This window comes from Lepidochelys kempii, chromosome 1, assembly GCF_965140285.1.
Source record: "Lepidochelys kempii isolate rLepKem1 chromosome 1, rLepKem1.hap1, whole genome shotgun sequence".
NCBI lineage: Eukaryota > Metazoa > Chordata > Testudines > Cheloniidae > Lepidochelys > Lepidochelys kempii.
Genome location: NC_136380.1, coordinates 276,450,552 through 276,469,607, shown reverse-complemented (window position 1 = coordinate 276,469,607; position 19,056 = coordinate 276,450,552). Strand labels below are relative to the sequence as shown.

The following is a 19,056-nucleotide window of genomic DNA, read 5'->3' as shown; positions in this document are numbered from 1 at the left end:
CAACAGAAACAGCACCCAGAGACTCCCTGCCCTTTTGTTGTATTTATCTCACTTTAATCAACAATTGTGATTAAAATAGAGATAGAGGATGTATGTGGATGGATGCTTGGTGTGGATAATAACTGAATGATCAGGGAGGTGCCAGCCTAAGAATCCAGTGTCCATCGGCTAAAGAAGGTGTCAAGTGGAAATAACCAGAGACCCCCAGAGGTCAGACTGGAATCCACCCAACAGCCTCAAGAATGGGAGAACCAAAGAACAAGATAACATCTGGTAGCACGGTGCCGTCAGGAATGTGCCATCTGCTGATTGATTCAGCAATAGCATGATGAAGCAATTCCCACAGACTGGCATAGGAAGAAATTCCTATAAAAATGGACTCTAGAAAGTGAGAACTTTGGGGTCTGATTCTGCAAACCAACTTCCAGGAGCATCAGATGAGCATCTGACAAGGCCCTGCTCCCTCCTCATGTCCAGGCCACCTGGCCAGTGGCTTGGCATGAGCAACTCTAAGGCTGGTAACTATGATACCAACCTTGCAGTACCTGTGTGTGTGTGTGTTCGTATGAATGAATGTGTGAATAAATATGAAATTAAATGGAATGTTATAGCTATAACTAACTGCTTACTATGATTCTTTCTGTATTCACAATAAATGTGGCATTTTGCCTTTTCCCCTTTAATAAGATCCTGCTGGTTTTTATTTTATTGGTATAACAACATTCCACTGTAAAAGTTCCCTTGATGCCTAAGTTTTAGATCTAGGGGCATGTGCGCGCTTCCCCATTCTAGGCGTTCGGAGGCCTATCTCCCACCTTACATCCTAGTGCCCAGCATAAGGAACATGGCAGAGCAAAAGATATCATGGCTGGGATAAGCCCCAGAGCAAATCATGAACCAGAGGAAGACAGGCATTTGGCCGCCTAAGTCGTGTGAGGGGCCCAATCTGGGAGGTAGTCATTGAGCATTCCATTCAAAATATGGCCAGAGGAAAATGTGGTATTGTCAAGGTTCCTCCCCCACTCTGAACTCTAGGGTACAGATGTGGGGACCTGCATGAAAAACCTCCTAAGCTTATCTTCACCAGCTTAGGTCAAAACTTCCCCAAGGTACAAAATATTCCCCCCGTTGTCCTTGGACTGGCCGCTACCACCACCAAACTAATACTGGTTACTGGGGAAGAGCTGTTTGGACGCGTCCTTCCCCCCCAAATACTTCCCAAAACCTTGCACCCCACTTCCTGGACAAGGTTTGGTAAAAAGCCTCACCAATTTGCATAGGTGACCACAGACCCAAACCCTTGGATCTGAGAACAATGAAAAAGCATTCAGTTTCTTACAAGAAGACTTTTAATAAAAATAGAAGTAAATAGAAATGAAGAAATCCCCCCTGTAAAATCAGGATGGTAGATATCTTACAGGGTAATTAGATTCAAAAACATAGAGAACCCCTCTAGGCAAAACCTTAAGTTACAAAAAAGATACACAGACAGAAATAGTTATTCTATTCAGCACAATTCTTTTCTCTGCCATTTAAAGAAATCATAATCTAACACATACCTAGCTAGATTACTTACTAAAAGTTCTAAGACTCCATTCCTGGTCTATCCCCGGTAAAAAAACAGCATATAGACAGACACACAGACCCTTTGTTTCTCTCCCTCCTCCCAGCTTTTGAAAGTATCTTGTCTCCTCATTGGTCATTTTGGTCAGGTGCCAGCGAGGTTACCTTTAGCTTCTTAACCCTTTACAGGTGAGAGGAGCTTTCCCCTGGCCAGGAGGGATTTCAAAGGGGTTTACCCTTCCCTTTATATTTATGACAGGTATTATTGTCTATTTTATAACTTTTACCCACGTGATTAGCACACTCACCTGGGATGTTAGAGATCCAGGTTCAATTCCTCCAGAGCTGTCTGCAGAGGAGGAGAAAAGATTTGAAAAGAAAGTATCCCTTCTCTTCCTGTAGCAGAAAGAGGGTAATTGAACCTCACTCTCTCACATCCTAGATGAATGTGCTAACCATTCAGCTACAAGTTATGAGGTGCACAAGGCCTCCTTCTATGGCTTTTTCATGTGGAGTAAAGTGGTGCTTAACTCATGCCCTCAAGAAGTGGCTTAGGCATCTAAGCCATCCCGTTCCAGGCAATGGATACCAATTTGTGATTGCACACCAACTTCAGCACCTATCTCTATGAGAGGGGTGGGGCTTAGCATACACCCCTCTCGTCGGCATCTCCCGTTGGCTTCCTTAGGCAGCTGCTTGCTTCACACACTGGCTTTTGTGGATCACATTCTTAGATGCCTTCCCCTCTCCCTTCATGGTATAGGGTACCTATGTGCCTAATTCAGTTTCATGGATTGCTGTGTTGTTCCTGGGATTTTCTAGGTGCCTAAAAGTTAGACTCTGTGATGCTCAGGGCTGCAATGCCTAAGATCCTTCATGGAGCCCACCCTACAAGACTTATCCCTAATGGACAGTCACATTTGTCTAAAGTCAGTTACCATCCCCCATCTATAAAAGTCTGAGCAGAAAGAGCATGAGTCCTGCCAGTTATAACTGACATACTTTAGTAGAGCCCTATGGGGAAGACTGTAGAGTGTCTCCTGCGTGATTTCTGGATTAGCACTGCATCTTTAGGATCTGAACACCCTTTGATTAGGCACAATACAGCAGTGAAGCAGAGAGAAACCAAGGCCTAGATCCTCTAGAACAAAGGAGCCATACTTGCTGAAAGTCTCCAGGAATGGGAGTGAGAGTTGGGAATAAGGTTGCATTATACCCTCTTTGTGGCTCTACAATCCTGGAGCTGGAAATGCTAATCCAATTCCTTGTGGAAGACAGAGCAGCCTGAAGATTACTCTATTTTATGCCAACTGCCAATGGGAGCTTTTCTGCCAGTAACGAAACAGACAGATATAGGGAGTTCCCAGCCATGATATCTTTTGCTCTCTATTCCTTAAGCAGGGCACTAGGACGTAAAGTAGTATGATTAGGAGACGATACTCCACTGGTCAATTGAGATGGGTTTAAGTCTGCTTCACTGTGCTTAAATAGATTTAACAAGATGGATAATCTCATCCTAAGGGTCTATCCAGGAGGGCTGTAAGGTAAAGAGTCCATCAGGACTGACAGGAAAAGTCATGTGAACAGAGCTGAGGGAGGACAATCAAGGAATCTTGAGGAAAAAGGAGTTGAGGAAAAAAGGAGTATTGCAGTTTTGGTGCATCTGAGTTCTTTAGTTTTAATCTAATGGCTCTAAGGAGTGCTTATTCTTGCTTTCATGAGCACTAAATTCACTCACAACATACATAGATAACAAACATACTCTGATTTTTTTTTATATAACCTTTTCTTTCTACCAGCTTCTTTGGTGGTAGGCGTGGTGATACTGAAAAACTGTGAGATTTGTCACATACTTATAATACTCTATTACAATCCTAATTCACATAACACGACACTGGTATTAAATTACACCTTTAACCACAAAAGTTATCTGTACGCTTTTCTGTAGATGAACAGAAAACTCCACTAACTGATTTCTCTGTTTGATGACACCATTCAGGTAAGTGAAAGAATTAAGTTGCTGAAGCCCCAAAAATTTAACAGTGCTATTCAAATGGTATTTCCCAAAGCAAATTTCAAGAGATGCAATAGAAAAAGAAAGGATGCCTAAGGATCTCTCCTTTGTCAGGGCTGCTATCAATTTCTGCGCACGAATGAGAATATAATAGTTACATTTTCTGTCATTTTTAAAATAGAAGGAGATTACCAGGATAGATGCAGCTTCCATATTTTCAAAGAATTGTATCCAATAAACAGTCTACTGTACAGACAAAACATATATAATGAAGTATGGTGAAAGGCATTGATTAAGGAATAAGAAAAGGAGTACTTGTGGCACCATAGAGACTAACCAATTTATTTGAGCATAAGCTTTCGTGAGCTACAGCTCACTTCATCGGATGCATACATCCGATGAAGTGAGCTGTAGCTCACGAAAGCTTATGCTCAAATAAATTGGTTAGTCTCTAAGGTGCCACAAGTACTCCTTTTCTTTTTGCGAATACAGACTAACACGGCTGTTACTCTGAAACCTGTGATTAAGGAATATCATTCAAATTAGTTTTTGCTTGACTTGTCAACATTCTTATTCTTTGCATTAGGAATTTTTACTTGCTAAACACTAGAATGACGAAAAGAAAAAACTTCTTAAAACGGCTGCCTTTTGATGTGTTTAATTCTATATTACAAAACCGTGTACAATTTATGAACCATACTGGATAACTGTTGCTCCACTTCTCCTGGAATAGATTCCAGCACTCTTAAAATAATGCACTACGTATTAACAGGGAATTAAATCTCATCCCAGAGTTTTTCACATCTAGAATTTAATGAAATGCTGTACCTGTAGCATACTCAGCAAAACAATACTAATGGTTACATGTTTCCTGACCAAATTGTACATGAAATAGTCAGAAATCTTTGGAAGAATAGTGCTTGCACTTCAATGTTTCATTATTAAAACTGTTTACACACAATTTTTCAATCTTTGTAAAACTATTTGATTATATAAAAGGTAAAAATAGTGTTATTCCCACAGAAGCATGTACTGTAATTATCATATTAAAATACAACTCCAAAACAAAACAAAGATCCTTGCCAGTGCTGAATATTTCGCTCTCATCTATGGAGCACTACCATATAGTGGCATAAATTCGTTTCTTCACTGCATCTTGAGTATGTTTACTAATTCTTCTTTTGTTGATAATATTTTACTTCCTTGTTACAGAAGACAACGATATGCAATGCTCTACAGAAGTTTCTTTCCTTTCAGTGCTGCAATAAGTTGTTTGCTTTAATCACCATGAACACAATGATTACGGTCATGTCTACACTACAGGGACTATACCAGCATAGCTACAGTGCTGTACCTATGCTGGCAAAACCCTGTAGTGTTGACACAGCCTACACCAATGGAGGGCCTTTTCCATCAGTGTAGGAACACTACATTCTGAGCAATAGTAGCTAGGTTGACAGGAGCAGTCTTTCATCAACCTAGCTGTGTCTACACGTGAGGTTGGCATTTTTCACAACCCTGAGCAACATAGTTACGTTGACCTAAATTTTAAGTGTAGCTCAGGCCTAATTCATGTACTGGAAGATAAATATCACTGAATCAGTTCTGCCCCTGAAGAATTTTTAAATGATCTGATTTTCTCTTAAATGACAATTTTTAAGGTGGCTGAGATAATATCTGTTACTAGACCAACTTCTGTTGGTGAGAGAGACAAGATTTCGAGCTTACCCAGAGCTCTTCAAGTAAACTTTTGTCTCTCTCACCGACAGAAGTTGTCCAATAGAAGATATTACCTCACACATCTTGTCTCTCCCATATTCTGAGACCAACATGGCTACAACAACACTGCATGAAAGAACTTTTAAAATTGGTTTAGATGGGGTTGCCAGGCATCCGGTATTCGACCGGAATGCTCGGTTGAAAATGGACCCTGGTGGCTCCTGTCGGCACCACCACCTGGGCCATTTAAAGTCTGGTTGGCCATGCAACGGGGGCCCTGGGCTAAGGCAGGCTGCCTAACCGCCCTGGCTCTGCATGGCTCCCAGAAGCAGCTGCCAGGTCCCTGTGGCCCAAAGGCACAAGGAGGCTCCGTGCAGTACCACCGCCCTGAGTTGCGGCTCTGCAGCTCCCATTGGCCAGGAATCATGACCAATGGGAACTGTGGGGGCGATGCCTGCAGGCGCAAGGGCAGCACACGGAGCCTCCCTGGCCGCCATGCAATATTACAAGTATGTGATAAATCTCACTGTTTTTCAGTATCACTACTCCTACCACCAAAGAAGCTGGTAGAAAGTAAAGGTTATTTAAAAAAAAATCGGAGTATGTTTGTTATCTATATATGTTGTGAGTGAATTTAGAAAGTGGACAACCCTAGATTTGGATAAAATTGTTACATATTATTACAGACTGCTGGGGGAGACAGGATGGATTTCAAAAGGACAAGTTTTGTAAATACTTTTAGTATTGACATACCATCCAATTGTATTGCAAGTTTAATAATATTTGTATTTTTCCCTCAAAATACCAGCTCCTGAATTCAGGTGATTACTTGAGAATCTCAACTTTCTTTTAAAAGTATGTTTCTAGCTATCAGTGCAGAGAAAAGCTTAGAAACACGATGCTAAAGAGCTCACAAACCAGAAGACAAAAACTAAGAAACCCAACGTTAATTATTCATAAAAATCTTGTGATTGCAAAACTAATCTCATGATTTGTTGGGGAGGGGGTGAAGGGGGCTGACTACTCATGATTTGTGAATGCCTGGGGTTGGCAAATCTATTTCCCATGCCACAGGCCAATCAGTGTAAGAAAATAATGGGGGGTTGAAATAATATTCAAGCTGGAGGCGGGTGGGAGCTGCTAACGGGAGCCCAGCGGGGCTGGTGATAGAGGGTTTCCCCTGAGCCTGCAACCACGTTTCTCTCTTCCTTCACCTCCTCTCCCCCGGCTGGAATGCAAAGCGAGCGCTGCTCACTAGGTTCGTCCCTTCCGGCGTGCCGTAGCACAGGCTTGGCCCGGCCCACAGTCTGCCGGTGCCATGGTTACGCTTCCTGTTTAACACCGCAGCGTGCGCAGCTGGAGGGTTTGTAGAGAGGTCTGCGTGACCCGGAGCTGCAGGATCGGGGCGTCTCCAAGGGCCGAGGCCCGGGTAGGAGCCTGACACCGGCCACGGGAGGCGACCAGCTCCATGAAATCCACGGGGACTGCTCGGCGAGATCCTGGGGGCTGCGGCTGGTCCGCCGGGGATGGGGAGGAGGAGGAGAACTATCACTCCCAGCATGCACAGGGGCTTGGTCGGGCCGATCTTTGTCGCCCGGGAGCTGTAGGGTCTGCGAGGGTGTTTTTTTGTTGCATTCTGGGAGTTGTAGTCCTGGGCGGGACCTCTCGAAAGAAAATGAGCCGGGCGGGCCCCAGGCGGCTGTGGTGGGGGGAGCCCAGTCTTGCCTGGAAGGGAAGTTTCTTCTCTCGCAGGCTGAGAGCCTTGCCTGTTCCCGTGTGATTCTCACCCCCTCCGGGGGAGGGGCTGTTTTGCCAGCACCTGCCTTGAACCCCTGGATATCTTTAACGTAATAACTTGGCTGCTGTTTGTATTTGCCTTCTTGGTCCTGAGCCTTGTGGCTCTTTACACTCCAACCTTTTCTGCGCGAACCACGAGACGCTTTTTGTCTTTAAGTGAAGGCTGAGCTTCTGGAACCCACCCAGCCGCTTGGGTCTGCCAGAAAAAAAAACATCAAATAGCATGTGACTCCTGAGCCCATAATGAGGGTTGGCAAGATGATAGTATATTACCCGTGATCGCGATTAGCGCTGCAGTCGCGTTGATGGAGTCGAGGGCGGAGGGATTTTGCTGCACGTGAATGTATCTGCGTGAAGCAGTCCCACATTTAAATAAGTGCTGTCTGCTTTAAAAATTGTCCTAATGGTGTAAAATCCCAGGATGCAGCCTCTCCACCCTCCCTAAGTGCTCTTTTTAAAGTTTGGTTTGTTTTCTTTGTGAAACCTGAAATCAGGAGGAAATGTAAGGGCTTGTCTATGTGGGGGAAGTTAGGGTGCAGTGAACCAGGGTGTGAATTTAAAGCACAGTAAGTACTCTGCACTAAGGCAATGTCTACACTACAGCAGCACAGCTGCTGTAATGCTGTAGCATAGACACTTCCCATGTTGATAAAGGGTTTTTCCTGGTGATGTGGTTAACCCATCTCTTCAAGATGGAAGGTCACCAGGGCCTAACTATTTCACTCTATGTGAAACTTTTCATAGCACTGAACAACATAGCTAGGTTAATCTAATACATGTACACCAGGCCTAATTCTCTGTGTGGAGGCTCTTACTCCGCACTCTTAAGAGTGCGGAGTAAGAGCCTCCACACAGAAAATTAAGAAAGAATAGCTAATGTACACAAGCTACTCTAGGCTTTTTGCCTGTATAGACAAGCCCTAAGCAATCTTGCTAAACTTTCTGTTGTATCCTTCCTAAGGAATGAAAAGAGTGATGTATGAGTTATTCTAGCTCAAACTTTCAAAACCCTACTGGTACCATCTGGCTTGCCACGTAAATGGCCTCTAGCCATTCTGGATTGGTTTTGTATTTTTATATAATATATATATATACACACTGAAGTTATCAGACACATTCTAAACGTACACAAATTTAAAATAAAAATAGAATCAGAATGGCCCAAGGACACCAAGCTCCTCCTCACCTTAAAAAGACCTTTTTCCCTAAATCAGCTCTCCTGTCCCAAAACCTCAACTCCCGAAGTACGCTATATTGTATCCGGTGTGCCATTTCACTGTGCACTTCTTGGGCAGTATCTATCTTAGCCTTCATATGTAAACTAGTGTAAAGTATACAGATGAAAGGCATATTAATACTGATTATTTATGTTTATGCTTAATAGTACCAATAGGAAAGGGGATAGGGTTGGCATGCTTTTTTGTTCATCCTAAGTGGCAATGTAATGGCAAGGTTGAACTTGGGACCTCTGGAGCTGAATATGTGAGCCTCTACCGCATGTGATTGTTAGCTAAGACAGTAGCAGACTCATTAAAATCTCTCTAAGTGGTCTCAATGCTACTACATAGGATAGAGAACCACACGCAGGAGGTGTGTGGGTTACAGCAGCTCCTGCCGAATCCACAGGAATAGGCTGTTCTGGGATGCTTTTCTTATCTCAAACTATTAAGCAAACCCTTTCCTGTGTTGTATTGTTTTTCTTCATTCCTGTTAGAGAGTAAAGTGTGTAGTTGGGATAATCTTGTGAAGTTCCTTTTCTCTTTATTAAAAAATAGAGATCCACATGCACTGCCCATACTCTAAATCAGGGGTGGGCAAACTGCGGCCTGCCAGCTCTTTTAATCTGGCCCTTGAGCTTCCACTGGGGAGTGGGGTCTGTGGCTTGCCCCTCTCCAGCACTCCAACCTGGGAGCAGGATTGGGGGGTGCTCCATGCAGCTCCCAGAAGTAGCGGCATGGCCCCCCTCTGGTTCCTACGAGTACCGCGGCCAATGGGAACGGCTGGGGAGGTGCCTGCGGACGGGGCAGCGTGCAGAGCCACCTGGCTGCACCTCCGTGTAGGAGCAGGAGAAGGGACATGCTGCTGCTGCTTCTGGGAGCCCCTTGAGTTAAGTGCTGCCCAGAGACTGCAGCCCGGAGCCTCCCTCCACGCCCAAACCTTGATCTCCCTCCTGCCTGCCAAACCCCTCAATCCCAACCTGGCGCACCCTCCTGCACCCCAAACCTCTCATCCCCCGCCCCATCCCAGAGCCCGCACCCCCAGCTGGAGCCTGTGCCCCTTCCAGCACCCCAACCCCCACCCCACCCTGCGAACCCCTTGGTCCCAGCCCGGAGCACTCTCCTACACCCCAAACTCTTCTCATCCCCAGCCCACTCCAGAGCCCTTCCCCCCGCCCCCCTACAGCCCACTCCCCTGCCCGCAGCCCGGAGCCCTTTCCCGCATCCTGAACACCTCATTTCTGCCCCATCCTGAAGCCCCTACCCCCCCAACCAGAGCCCTCACCCCATCCTGCACCCCAACCCCAATTTTGTGAGCATTCATGGCCCGCAGGCAATTTCTATTCTCAGTGTGGCCCTCGGGCCAAAAAGTTTGCCCACCCTTGCTCTAAATCCATAGCTGACTAAATTGAGGCCAAATGGGAATGCATGTTTACTGTGTTTTGTTTAATACGGTCAGTGATTGAAGGTAATGCTCTTTGTGGACCTTTGAAGGTTGATAGGAAACCACAGATATGTGTACTGCCATATAAATAAATTAGCATGGTCTACCCACCACTGTGGCAACTTGGTTAGCAGCTCAAGTTCATTCCTAGGCTCCCCTTTAGGCTTTAACTTAAACTGCTAACTGGAGTTGCCATGTTTTTGCTGCTATTTTAATCCAAGTTAGCTAACCTGAGTTAAGGACACCTTTTTTTCCAGTGCAGATATACCCTTAAACTCATATAACTTTGCTCATCTGAGTAGTTCCTCCCATTGAAGCCAATTAAAGTTACACACATGTAAATGTTCATGGCAACAGGGCCCAAGGTAATATATTTTATTATTTGTGTGCATCCTTCTCTCTCAACAGATTGATAAATATAGAGTTTTAGGTCCCAGTACAGCCAAACCTTAAATTTACAAATTAAAGGGACAAATCAATGGGACTACTCATGTGTCTAAAGTTAAGTGTTCATGTAAGTCTTGTCATAGTTGGAGCCTTACTGTGGATATGGATGCTTTTTTGTTTTGTTTTAGAGCTTTTTGAGATACCTACTACTGCCACAAATCTAGCAGTAAATACAATATCCACTAAAAGAAAAAGAGTACTTGTGGCACCTTAGAGACTAACCAATTTATTTGAGCATAAGCTTTCGTGAGCTACAGCTCACTTCATTGATGAAAGTTTATGCTCAAATAAATTGGTTAGTCTCTAAGGTGCCACAAGTACTCCTTTTCTTTTTACAAATACAGACTAACACGGCTACTCTGAAACCTGTCAATATCCACTAATGTATTCCATTTTATTTTTCCTTTTTTGCTGTTACAATTTTATTATGGAAAGCTATGGAAGATGATGATGATGTAAAACTTGAAGAAGAAATAAATATAGAATTGAGCAGAATCAGTGTTACTTCCCTTGAAGCGGATGATTTCAACACTGATTTATCAGCAGAAGCTTGGAGTGATGGTGAAACAGTAAGTGTTTAATGGAAACAGGAGGGAGAGTACTTCCTTTACTTTTCATGGCAAATGTGTGTCTTTTGTGGAGTCCTCTTGCATTCCTGCTTTTCTAAGGTACTTGGAAGTGTACTATAGGGTGGATTTGATTTAAATCACTAGTCAGGAAGACTCAACTTAATCATGGATTTCTACATAAAAGTACATTCTTGTTGGTTTTTATAACCTTAATACATATTCTTCACAACTCAGAGATAGATGTAGGTTTCATTTTTAGAAGGTACACACTATACATTTTTAAAGTGATTTATTTTGAAAACTTTTCAGATTAGTTTTACAGATATATCAGAAAATAAATGAATGATTGTTTGGTTATTTCATTTACCAAAGGTAACTGAAACAGATATTTATGAAGTCATTGGGAGGTGAACTATCTCCAATTCAACAGGTTAATCATTAATATTTGGAGGATTTTCTTGCCATGATGTATTAGGAGGAGAACATCAACAGACAGACATATAAATTGTTTTATTTAACTAAAACAACAACAATATGTATTCTGGATTTTTTTCTTCAACAGCAAACATATAATATTTTAACAAAACAAGCATATGAATTTTTGAATTTAAACATTCAAGTTTTTATAAAATCAGGTTTGTTTTTGTTAAAATAACTTTTTTTTAAAAAATATTTCAAATCAACTATGTCAGCCAGGTCAACATGAAAAACTTAAAATATTGGCTTCTGCAGCTAACTCAGTCTTCTTCACCTTCATTTTCCTGTTTGTTCATAATATGGAAAAGAAAAACAAGCTTTCCTGCTTTTTCAGGTCCCAAACGATTTCTCAATTTGGAATGAATTAGTCCAAAGGAAGATATTTTTCTTTCTACACTAGCAGAAGAAGCTACTGCTATTAAAAGTGAGATGATCTCTTCAACAGTCTCTGAATCCAAGTGCTTAAGTGACTTCCATTAGTTCACTGGTGTGACTTTCTTTAAAACATCATCAGCAAACATATATTTCTTGAATGGTTTGCTCTGAAGTTTATTATAGTTGGCATTATGGAGGGCTGATTGCTGGATGTCCATTTCATAGCCAACTCATCTTCTTCAGCAGTTAAGGTTTGACTTGGTACTGAGTATTGAGAATATTTTCAAGAAAATGAGCTGGAGATAGTGCTTGTCCTGTTCGTTTTTTTAATGCTTGTGATTTAACTCTGTCATTGCATATTTCTCTTATTAAGATCTCACTCAGTTCCTTCCAGATTTCAACTGCATCAGCAATAAAACAGCTGTTTCCCTGCATTTTGTTCAAGGCGACAGAAATAGGCTTTAGGGTACTCAGTATGTGTTCAACATTTCTCTTAAGCCCAAGGTTGAGAACTTTGGCTGTGACAGTGCCATCTATTTTTTTATGATTTTGTTCACAAACTGTCATCAGATTAGGCCAGTTCTTGATATAGTGCTCAAAACAGTCCACTACTGAGTTCCATCGCAAGTCTTGTGGGAGAGTTAGCTTGGTTCCTCCCACTTTTTTCAGAGCAGCTACTGCAAAGTGGTTATTACGGAAGTATTTTGCAATTTCAACATTAGGCTTTATTTCTGGAACACTGAAGTCTTTGTCTAGGAGGTGCATCCAATGAGCACTGAAACCATATGTTATTAGCTTGGGGACTGTGTTCTAAATTTCTTCTCATCTTGGATACATTTGCAGCACTGTCTGTGACCAAGCTGCGTACTAGACATTTGAATTGTTTTTCACAGTTTGTTATAGCTTTTACTGCTACTTCTTGTAAGTATTCTGCTGTGTGTGCATTTCCTGAGGTATCAATTGTTTCTGTAAGGAAGACATCCGCTTCTTCTGTTGTCACACAAGCACACACAACAGGATCATTGAGGACATCCGCCCATCAAGACTCAGGTGAACAATTTCACCCTCTAGACCTTTTGCACACTGCTCAATTTCTCTTTCATACACTTATCCAGCAATTTGCCTGCGACATCTGCTCCATCGGGTGGACTGTATCCTGGTCTTAATGACTGAACCATGTTAATGAAGTGTGGGTTCTCAATCATACAGAAAGGAGAGTTTGTTGCATAAACAAACCGGGGAATTTTTTCATCAATTACTTCTTTTTGTAATCTGCTGATTCTTATCACAAATTTATCTATGGTTGTTTATGGACGAAGGAGAATTTTTTTTTTCTTTTTGCATACTGTGGCTATGTGACATGCATGATGTGACTAAAACACTATCATTGGCAGATAACTCTGAAACTATGGGAAAATGATGGTGATCTTGAAGGTGGATAGTCTTCAGAATCCTGGAATTGAGGATGGATTCTCCTAAACAAAATAAGTCAATGTACAGTAGTTATTTAATTATTATTACCATACTGCTCATTTACTCATTGCATTCACTGACACTCAATACTACTTTAAAGGTGAAATTATAAAAGGAAGATCTGCCTATTTCAGCTATTTATTTTTTTTATCAAACTGCGTCTAAAATGATAGTACCATAGAGTAACAACTATATTTTTTGCTCAAACATGAGAATTCAAGAATAGTCCAGAGTGAAGACAGGCAGTCCTTAAGAAAGAAGTATGAAATAAAAAATTTTACCGACCTGAAGATCCTGCATGTTCAGACATGTTCCTTTCATCATCTTCAATGCAGCTTCCTCCTGAGAAGGAACACTTCTCGTGATGTTGTTTCATTCGGACAACCAGGCCTTGCATTTCTTTGTTGTACTGTTTGCATTTTTCACGCATGCCTGTCTTACCCACAGGTAGAGGAACTTCATTAAAATATTTCCAAACTGGAACTCTTTTATGGCCTGCTGCCATTATAGGTTTTTCCTCCTAGTGAGAGAATGGTATGGTAGATCTCAAATCTATGAAGGTTACACTCAGAAAGACCTCAAGACTTCTGGAATATGCTGCTCAAACAGTTTCACTTTTGTTTCTATTGCCTGTCTCTCCCTCCTCACATTTATCTCCAGACTTCTCCTTGTCCAGATCTTTTCTGCCCCCAACAATCTTCTATTCATTGGAACTTTTTGAAACTTTGCAGTCTCTTAGAAAGAGGTAAGGGATTGGCTCTGTGTACACAAATTTGCAAAGGGACAGTAGGGTTGAGGTCTGTTATTTTTCACCTCTCTATATTATTTATCTATTTATTTAAAAAACATTTTTGCTGTTAACAAGCATGTTATCTCTGGAGACACAAATCCAGTTTGAGAACTACAAAAGGCCACGTCTACACTACCCACTGGATCGGCGGGTAGTGATCGATCTATCAGGGATCGATAGACATTAGATGTGATTAAATCGATCCCCGATCGCTCTGCCGTCAACTCCAGAACTCCACCACGGAGAGAGGTGGAAGCAGAGTTGACTGGGGAGCGGCGGCCGTTGATCCCGCGCTGCGAGGACGCGAAGTAAGTGATTCTAAGTTGATCTAAGATACGTCGACTTCAGCTACGCTATTCTCGTAGCTGAAGTTGCATATCTTCGATTTCCCCACCCTCGTGTAGATCAGGCCAAAGTAACTAAGCATCTCTGATGGTATCTTCTAGACTGAGCACTGAGTCTCATTGAATAGATAGAAAGATTAACCTAAATAATCTATACAGAAGCCCCTGGAACCCCATAAAATTGGAACTCATTTACAAAACTTTTCTTAAACATTACATTAATATATTATCTCATACTATAGAATTAGAATTTATAATCTCTATTCCATGATGAGATATCTTTGAGCTATAATGTGTCTTAATTAAAACTATCTTTAGATTGCTTTTTGAGGGGAAAAAAAGCATTTTTATAAAAAAAAATCCAATTTAAATTAAAAAAAATCTGATTTTTATTTAAAAAAAAAAAGAAAGAATTGATTTTTGTGAGATATGAGAGAGTCTAGATGACTAATATGCTATTTCCTAATATTTATTCCCTGGAGGAAAACCTCCTTCAAATGTATCCTCCTATTAATTGAGCTCCATGAAAATGTAAATTTGAAGTGACAGATAAGCCCCTGAAATAAACTGATATTAAAGAAATACCTATTGTGAACTGTGTATTTAAAAGGGTATGTATTAAAAGAAAGCTATTTATGGGATATAGAATGAGTTGCAACCTGACTTTCAGAAAACTCAAATTGGTAGGTCGGGCATTCTGCTGAAGTCACAAGATCAGATTCCAGTGGATTGTAATTTTTGACAGAACCTTTCAATGTTAAAGATGGGTGAACTTTAAAAGGTGATAAGATAGATAAAAGTTGTGATGGTTAACCAAATTAATCTTTGGTCTTAAAAATTTGGCTTGCAAATTTTGCAAGAAGAAGCCGTCTTGTACAATACTTCCCGAGTTTTGATTCTTTCCATATAAATTAATCCCTTTAGTTTCCCCCCTCTCCCTGCTTTTTTTAAGCTGTCTTCTGAATTCTGTCCAGTTGATTGAGACAAGGTAGATGAGGTAATACTTTTTATTGTGGGCCAACTTCTGTTGGTGGAAGGTACAAGCTTTTAGCGTCATAGAGCTCTTCTTTGGTATGAGGAAGGTAACCACGGTGTTGCAGACATTCCCTTCCCCATACCTGGTTACCTTCCCCATACCCGAGGAAGAAGCTAAAAGCTTGTACCTTCCATCAACAGCAAATGATCCAATATCCTGGGACCAACTCAGCTACAACAACGCTGCATTCCATTGACAGACATAATTCTGGTATATGCCTATAATTATATGTAGTATTCATAGAATCATAGAACTGTAAGGGACCATTAGAGGTCATCTAGTCCAGTCCCCTGCACTCCAGACAGGACTAAGTATTATCTAGACCAGTGCTACTCAAAGTGGTGGTCCGCGGACCGGTGCTGGTCCGTGAGCCATTGGCTGCCAGTCTGCGCACACATTGGGAAAAAAAATTGCCGGTCCCCCACATCAGATAGCTTGAGAAGCACTGTCTAGACCATCACCGACAGGTGTTTGTCCAACCTGCTCTTAAAAATCCCCAATGATGGAGATTCCACAACCTCCCTAGGCAATTTATTCAACTGCTTAACCACCCTGACAGGAAGTTTTTCCTACTGTCCAATCTAAACCATCCTTCTGCAATTTAAGCCCATTGGTTCTTGTCCTATCTCAGAGGTTTAGAAGAACACTTTTTCTCCCTTCTCCTTGTAACAACCTTTTATGTACTTGAAAATTGTTATTATGTCCCCGATCAGTCTTCTCTTCTCCAGACTAAACAGTCTGGTCTACTCTAGACCACCAAGTCCTACTATTCATTTTCTTGGAGTACTTCCAACCTCATCAAAATCAGAAAGTTCCTCAAGAACACCAAGAATACTGCATGCTATTCTAGGCACCTACATACCAGAATTATGTCAATCAGCTGGATGGAATTCAGAAAAGAGCTAAGAGGGGAGGGGGAGAAGTAAGGGACAAAATAGATTAATATATGTGTAAAGATTAACAGAACTGCATACTGTCTTCTTGTAGGCCCTCAATCCTAAAGTCAGTTCTCCATGGGCTCGGGGGTCCACCTACACAGAGGGTCAGGACCTTAGTAATTTAAGTACATATAGTCGTTGGAAAAAGTTATTTGGAGGGTAAAAAATATGAAGACAGAGAAGTTGCTAAAGGTAGATCCAGTAGATTATAACTGGGAATCATGGGATGAAACTGAGAAAATAAAGGTTTAAACTGAATTTCAGGAAATTTCTTAAGGTAAAAATTATGGAGGTTGGTGCAGCACTTCTTTATATCTGAATTATGATGTCGGTAGTGTATAGGAATGTGGAAACAAAGCCCAAGTGAGATTGACCCAAACCTTTTTCAACCTTACTTTGTTAGGTTTGAGTTTTGGGTCAGTCCTCATAGGAGCAGAGCATGTAGTGATGCCTGTTAAGGTTGTCTGACACTTTGCATTCTAATGCTCTGTTTTCACTTGTTTGTTTTTTTTAAATCTAAATCACTTCATTTACTCCTTATTGACCAATATATGATCATGGAAATAAATGTGTTTTTGGTAACAAACATTTTTATTGCTCTCCTTTGGCACCTCTTTTGGCTTCCTGCTCCCACCATCACTTATTCTCTGCTACCACTTTTCTGTAGGAATGCATCCTTGCTTCAAAGTCTTTGGACTATGACTGTAATCTCAAGGACCCATTGTGTTATTTCCATCATCAGAACCTTTTGTCTTTGTAAACTGCCGCTGCCTATTGGCAGAAAGTTCCTAGAGCATTGGCCAGTGGGGATCTATTTAAAAACATAAGGCCTGATCCTGACAGTCATTAAGCACCTACAACTCCCACTAGAATAATGAATGTCAGGACCTCTCAATGTTCAGGGCCTCTGAGTACTAAGTGCTTCCTGAATTATGATGATTACCTTAATCTCCTGTTGATATAAAAAGACATTGACACTCAGCAGCTCTCAGAAGGCACTGGGTTCTTCACAGGATCGGGACCCTTAATGAGGAAAAACAAATAAAAATTCTGAACAATGAGGGTGAGGTCTCTCTTGCCAGGTGAGCAATCTGCTGATGATATTCCACAGAACTGAGTTCACTCCTCTGCTTCCGGTTGCTCCTCTGTGCCTTTCTGCCTGTGACTTATGTAGTCGTGGATAGAGTAGAGTACCAGTGAAATGGAGTACAGTGGGAGCAAAGATGTCATTTGCAGGCTCATCTGAGAAAGCTAAATTCTATGGTTAATTAATGTCCCTGGGTTGGGGTATAAATTCAGGACTATACATTCCCTAGATGCACAATGGAATGCTCTCTAATGTCAGTAAGAAGTTTTTACAGAGATCAAGGAGACTATGTTGCCTTTATGTAGTAACTAAATATTTAGTTATTTATTACTTGTTCAGTGCCTTCTTGTAATGCTCATCATTCTGAAGAAAATCTGTTCCCTTTCAGGCCACTGTGATCTCTGCCTTGTTTCCCCCCCTCCTCTGTTCTTTTCATTTCCATCCCTGCAGAAGCATCCTGTTCCCAACCTAGTGCACTTTGCTTCCATCCACTGAAATGATAAATTATTAAATAGTAGAGCTGCCTGAAAAAAACATAAATGAGAATTTTGCCCCACCAAAAATGTTGATTTGTCAAAACTGAAATGTTTTGTGGAAATGGATTGGTGTTGATGAAATTTTCATTGGGAGGTTTTTCAGGTCCAGCGCTTGAAAGAGGGAGAGACCCACCCACCCTAGGACAGCTGAAAGCCTGATGGTTAAGATACTTGCATAGACTGTAGGGAACCAGGGGTTCCCAACTCAGGGTTGGGGACTTGAATCTCCTGGTCTCCTACATTTCAGGAAAGTACCCTAACCACCAGGCTACAGCCTCATTCTCTAGCTGGCGCTCTGAATATTAAATTTATCATAAGTAGAACAGTTCCATCAGAAGAGATTGAGAGAGACTGACTCTGTAATCTGGTGATTAGGGTATTTGCTGAGGACGTGGGTATTGAATTATTTGTCCTTTTGTTCAACTTGGATCAAACCAATAACAAAGAAAACAATATCAATTAGAAAGATGCTTCTAGAGGGCAGTAGTAATTAGATTGCTGTGAAATCTAAATGACTGTCAAATAATGAGTGACACAATAATGAAACAAGGCCTGACTGAAAAAATACATGATTTGTGGGAGGGAGTGTGTGTCCCTCACTAAAAAACTAATGTTTTAGTGAGGGATGCATACGGTATGTCTACACAGCATTTTGGAGTGAACCAGGAATGAGTCTCTCAACCTGGGTAGATAGTCTTGGCTAGTGCTTTTAAAATAGCTATGTAGACAGACCCATGGACTTTAATTAAGAATGTTAAGGGTTTGCCTGTGGTCTTCACAGAGAGATGAACATACAGAATTTAATTTAAAATAATGTTTACTTCTAGACTTCAGATGAATTACCAGAATCAGTTCTGTACTGTCTAAACTTTGTGAAGAACAGAAGTCAAAATGCTGAAAATTTTATACTGCAAGACTTGGAAGATGAAAAAACCACAAGTAAGCTATGACTATAATAAATGTATGTGTGATGTGCCCCCTCAAGCCCTCATATTGACAGTGCAGACCAAACTAACAACCATCCATAATATAACATAAATCGTCAAATGCAACAAAACTATGAAACCTATTGCACCAACTTTAACTCATCACCTAGTATTGCAGCTCCTATACTCTTTCAGATGTTCTCTGATTATCGTTAAGTAATGTAGCATGTAGTCTGGAAAATATGAGGTCCTGTATAGTATGGTATGCATCACTTTTATTACTACAAAACAGTTTGCAAAGGAT

General features: G+C 41.4%; 1 protein-coding gene across 1 annotated transcript in view; it reads left to right on the top strand.

The window, feature by feature from the left end:
- The first annotated feature begins 6,648 nt into the window (after nt 1-6,648).
- The window catches only part of LRRIQ1 (leucine rich repeats and IQ motif containing 1), a 187,922-nt gene continuing 175,514 nt past the window's right edge, over nt 6,649-19,056 (top strand). Inside the window, exons 1-3 of the mRNA XM_073327613.2 lie at nt 6,649-6,725; nt 10,637-10,770; nt 18,654-18,765. Coding sequence (XP_073183714.2) covers nt 10,639-10,770; nt 18,654-18,765 — 244 coding nt within the window. The 5' untranslated portion in view covers nt 6,649-6,725; nt 10,637-10,638. The remainder of the gene's footprint in view (nt 6,726-10,636; nt 10,771-18,653; nt 18,766-19,056) is intronic.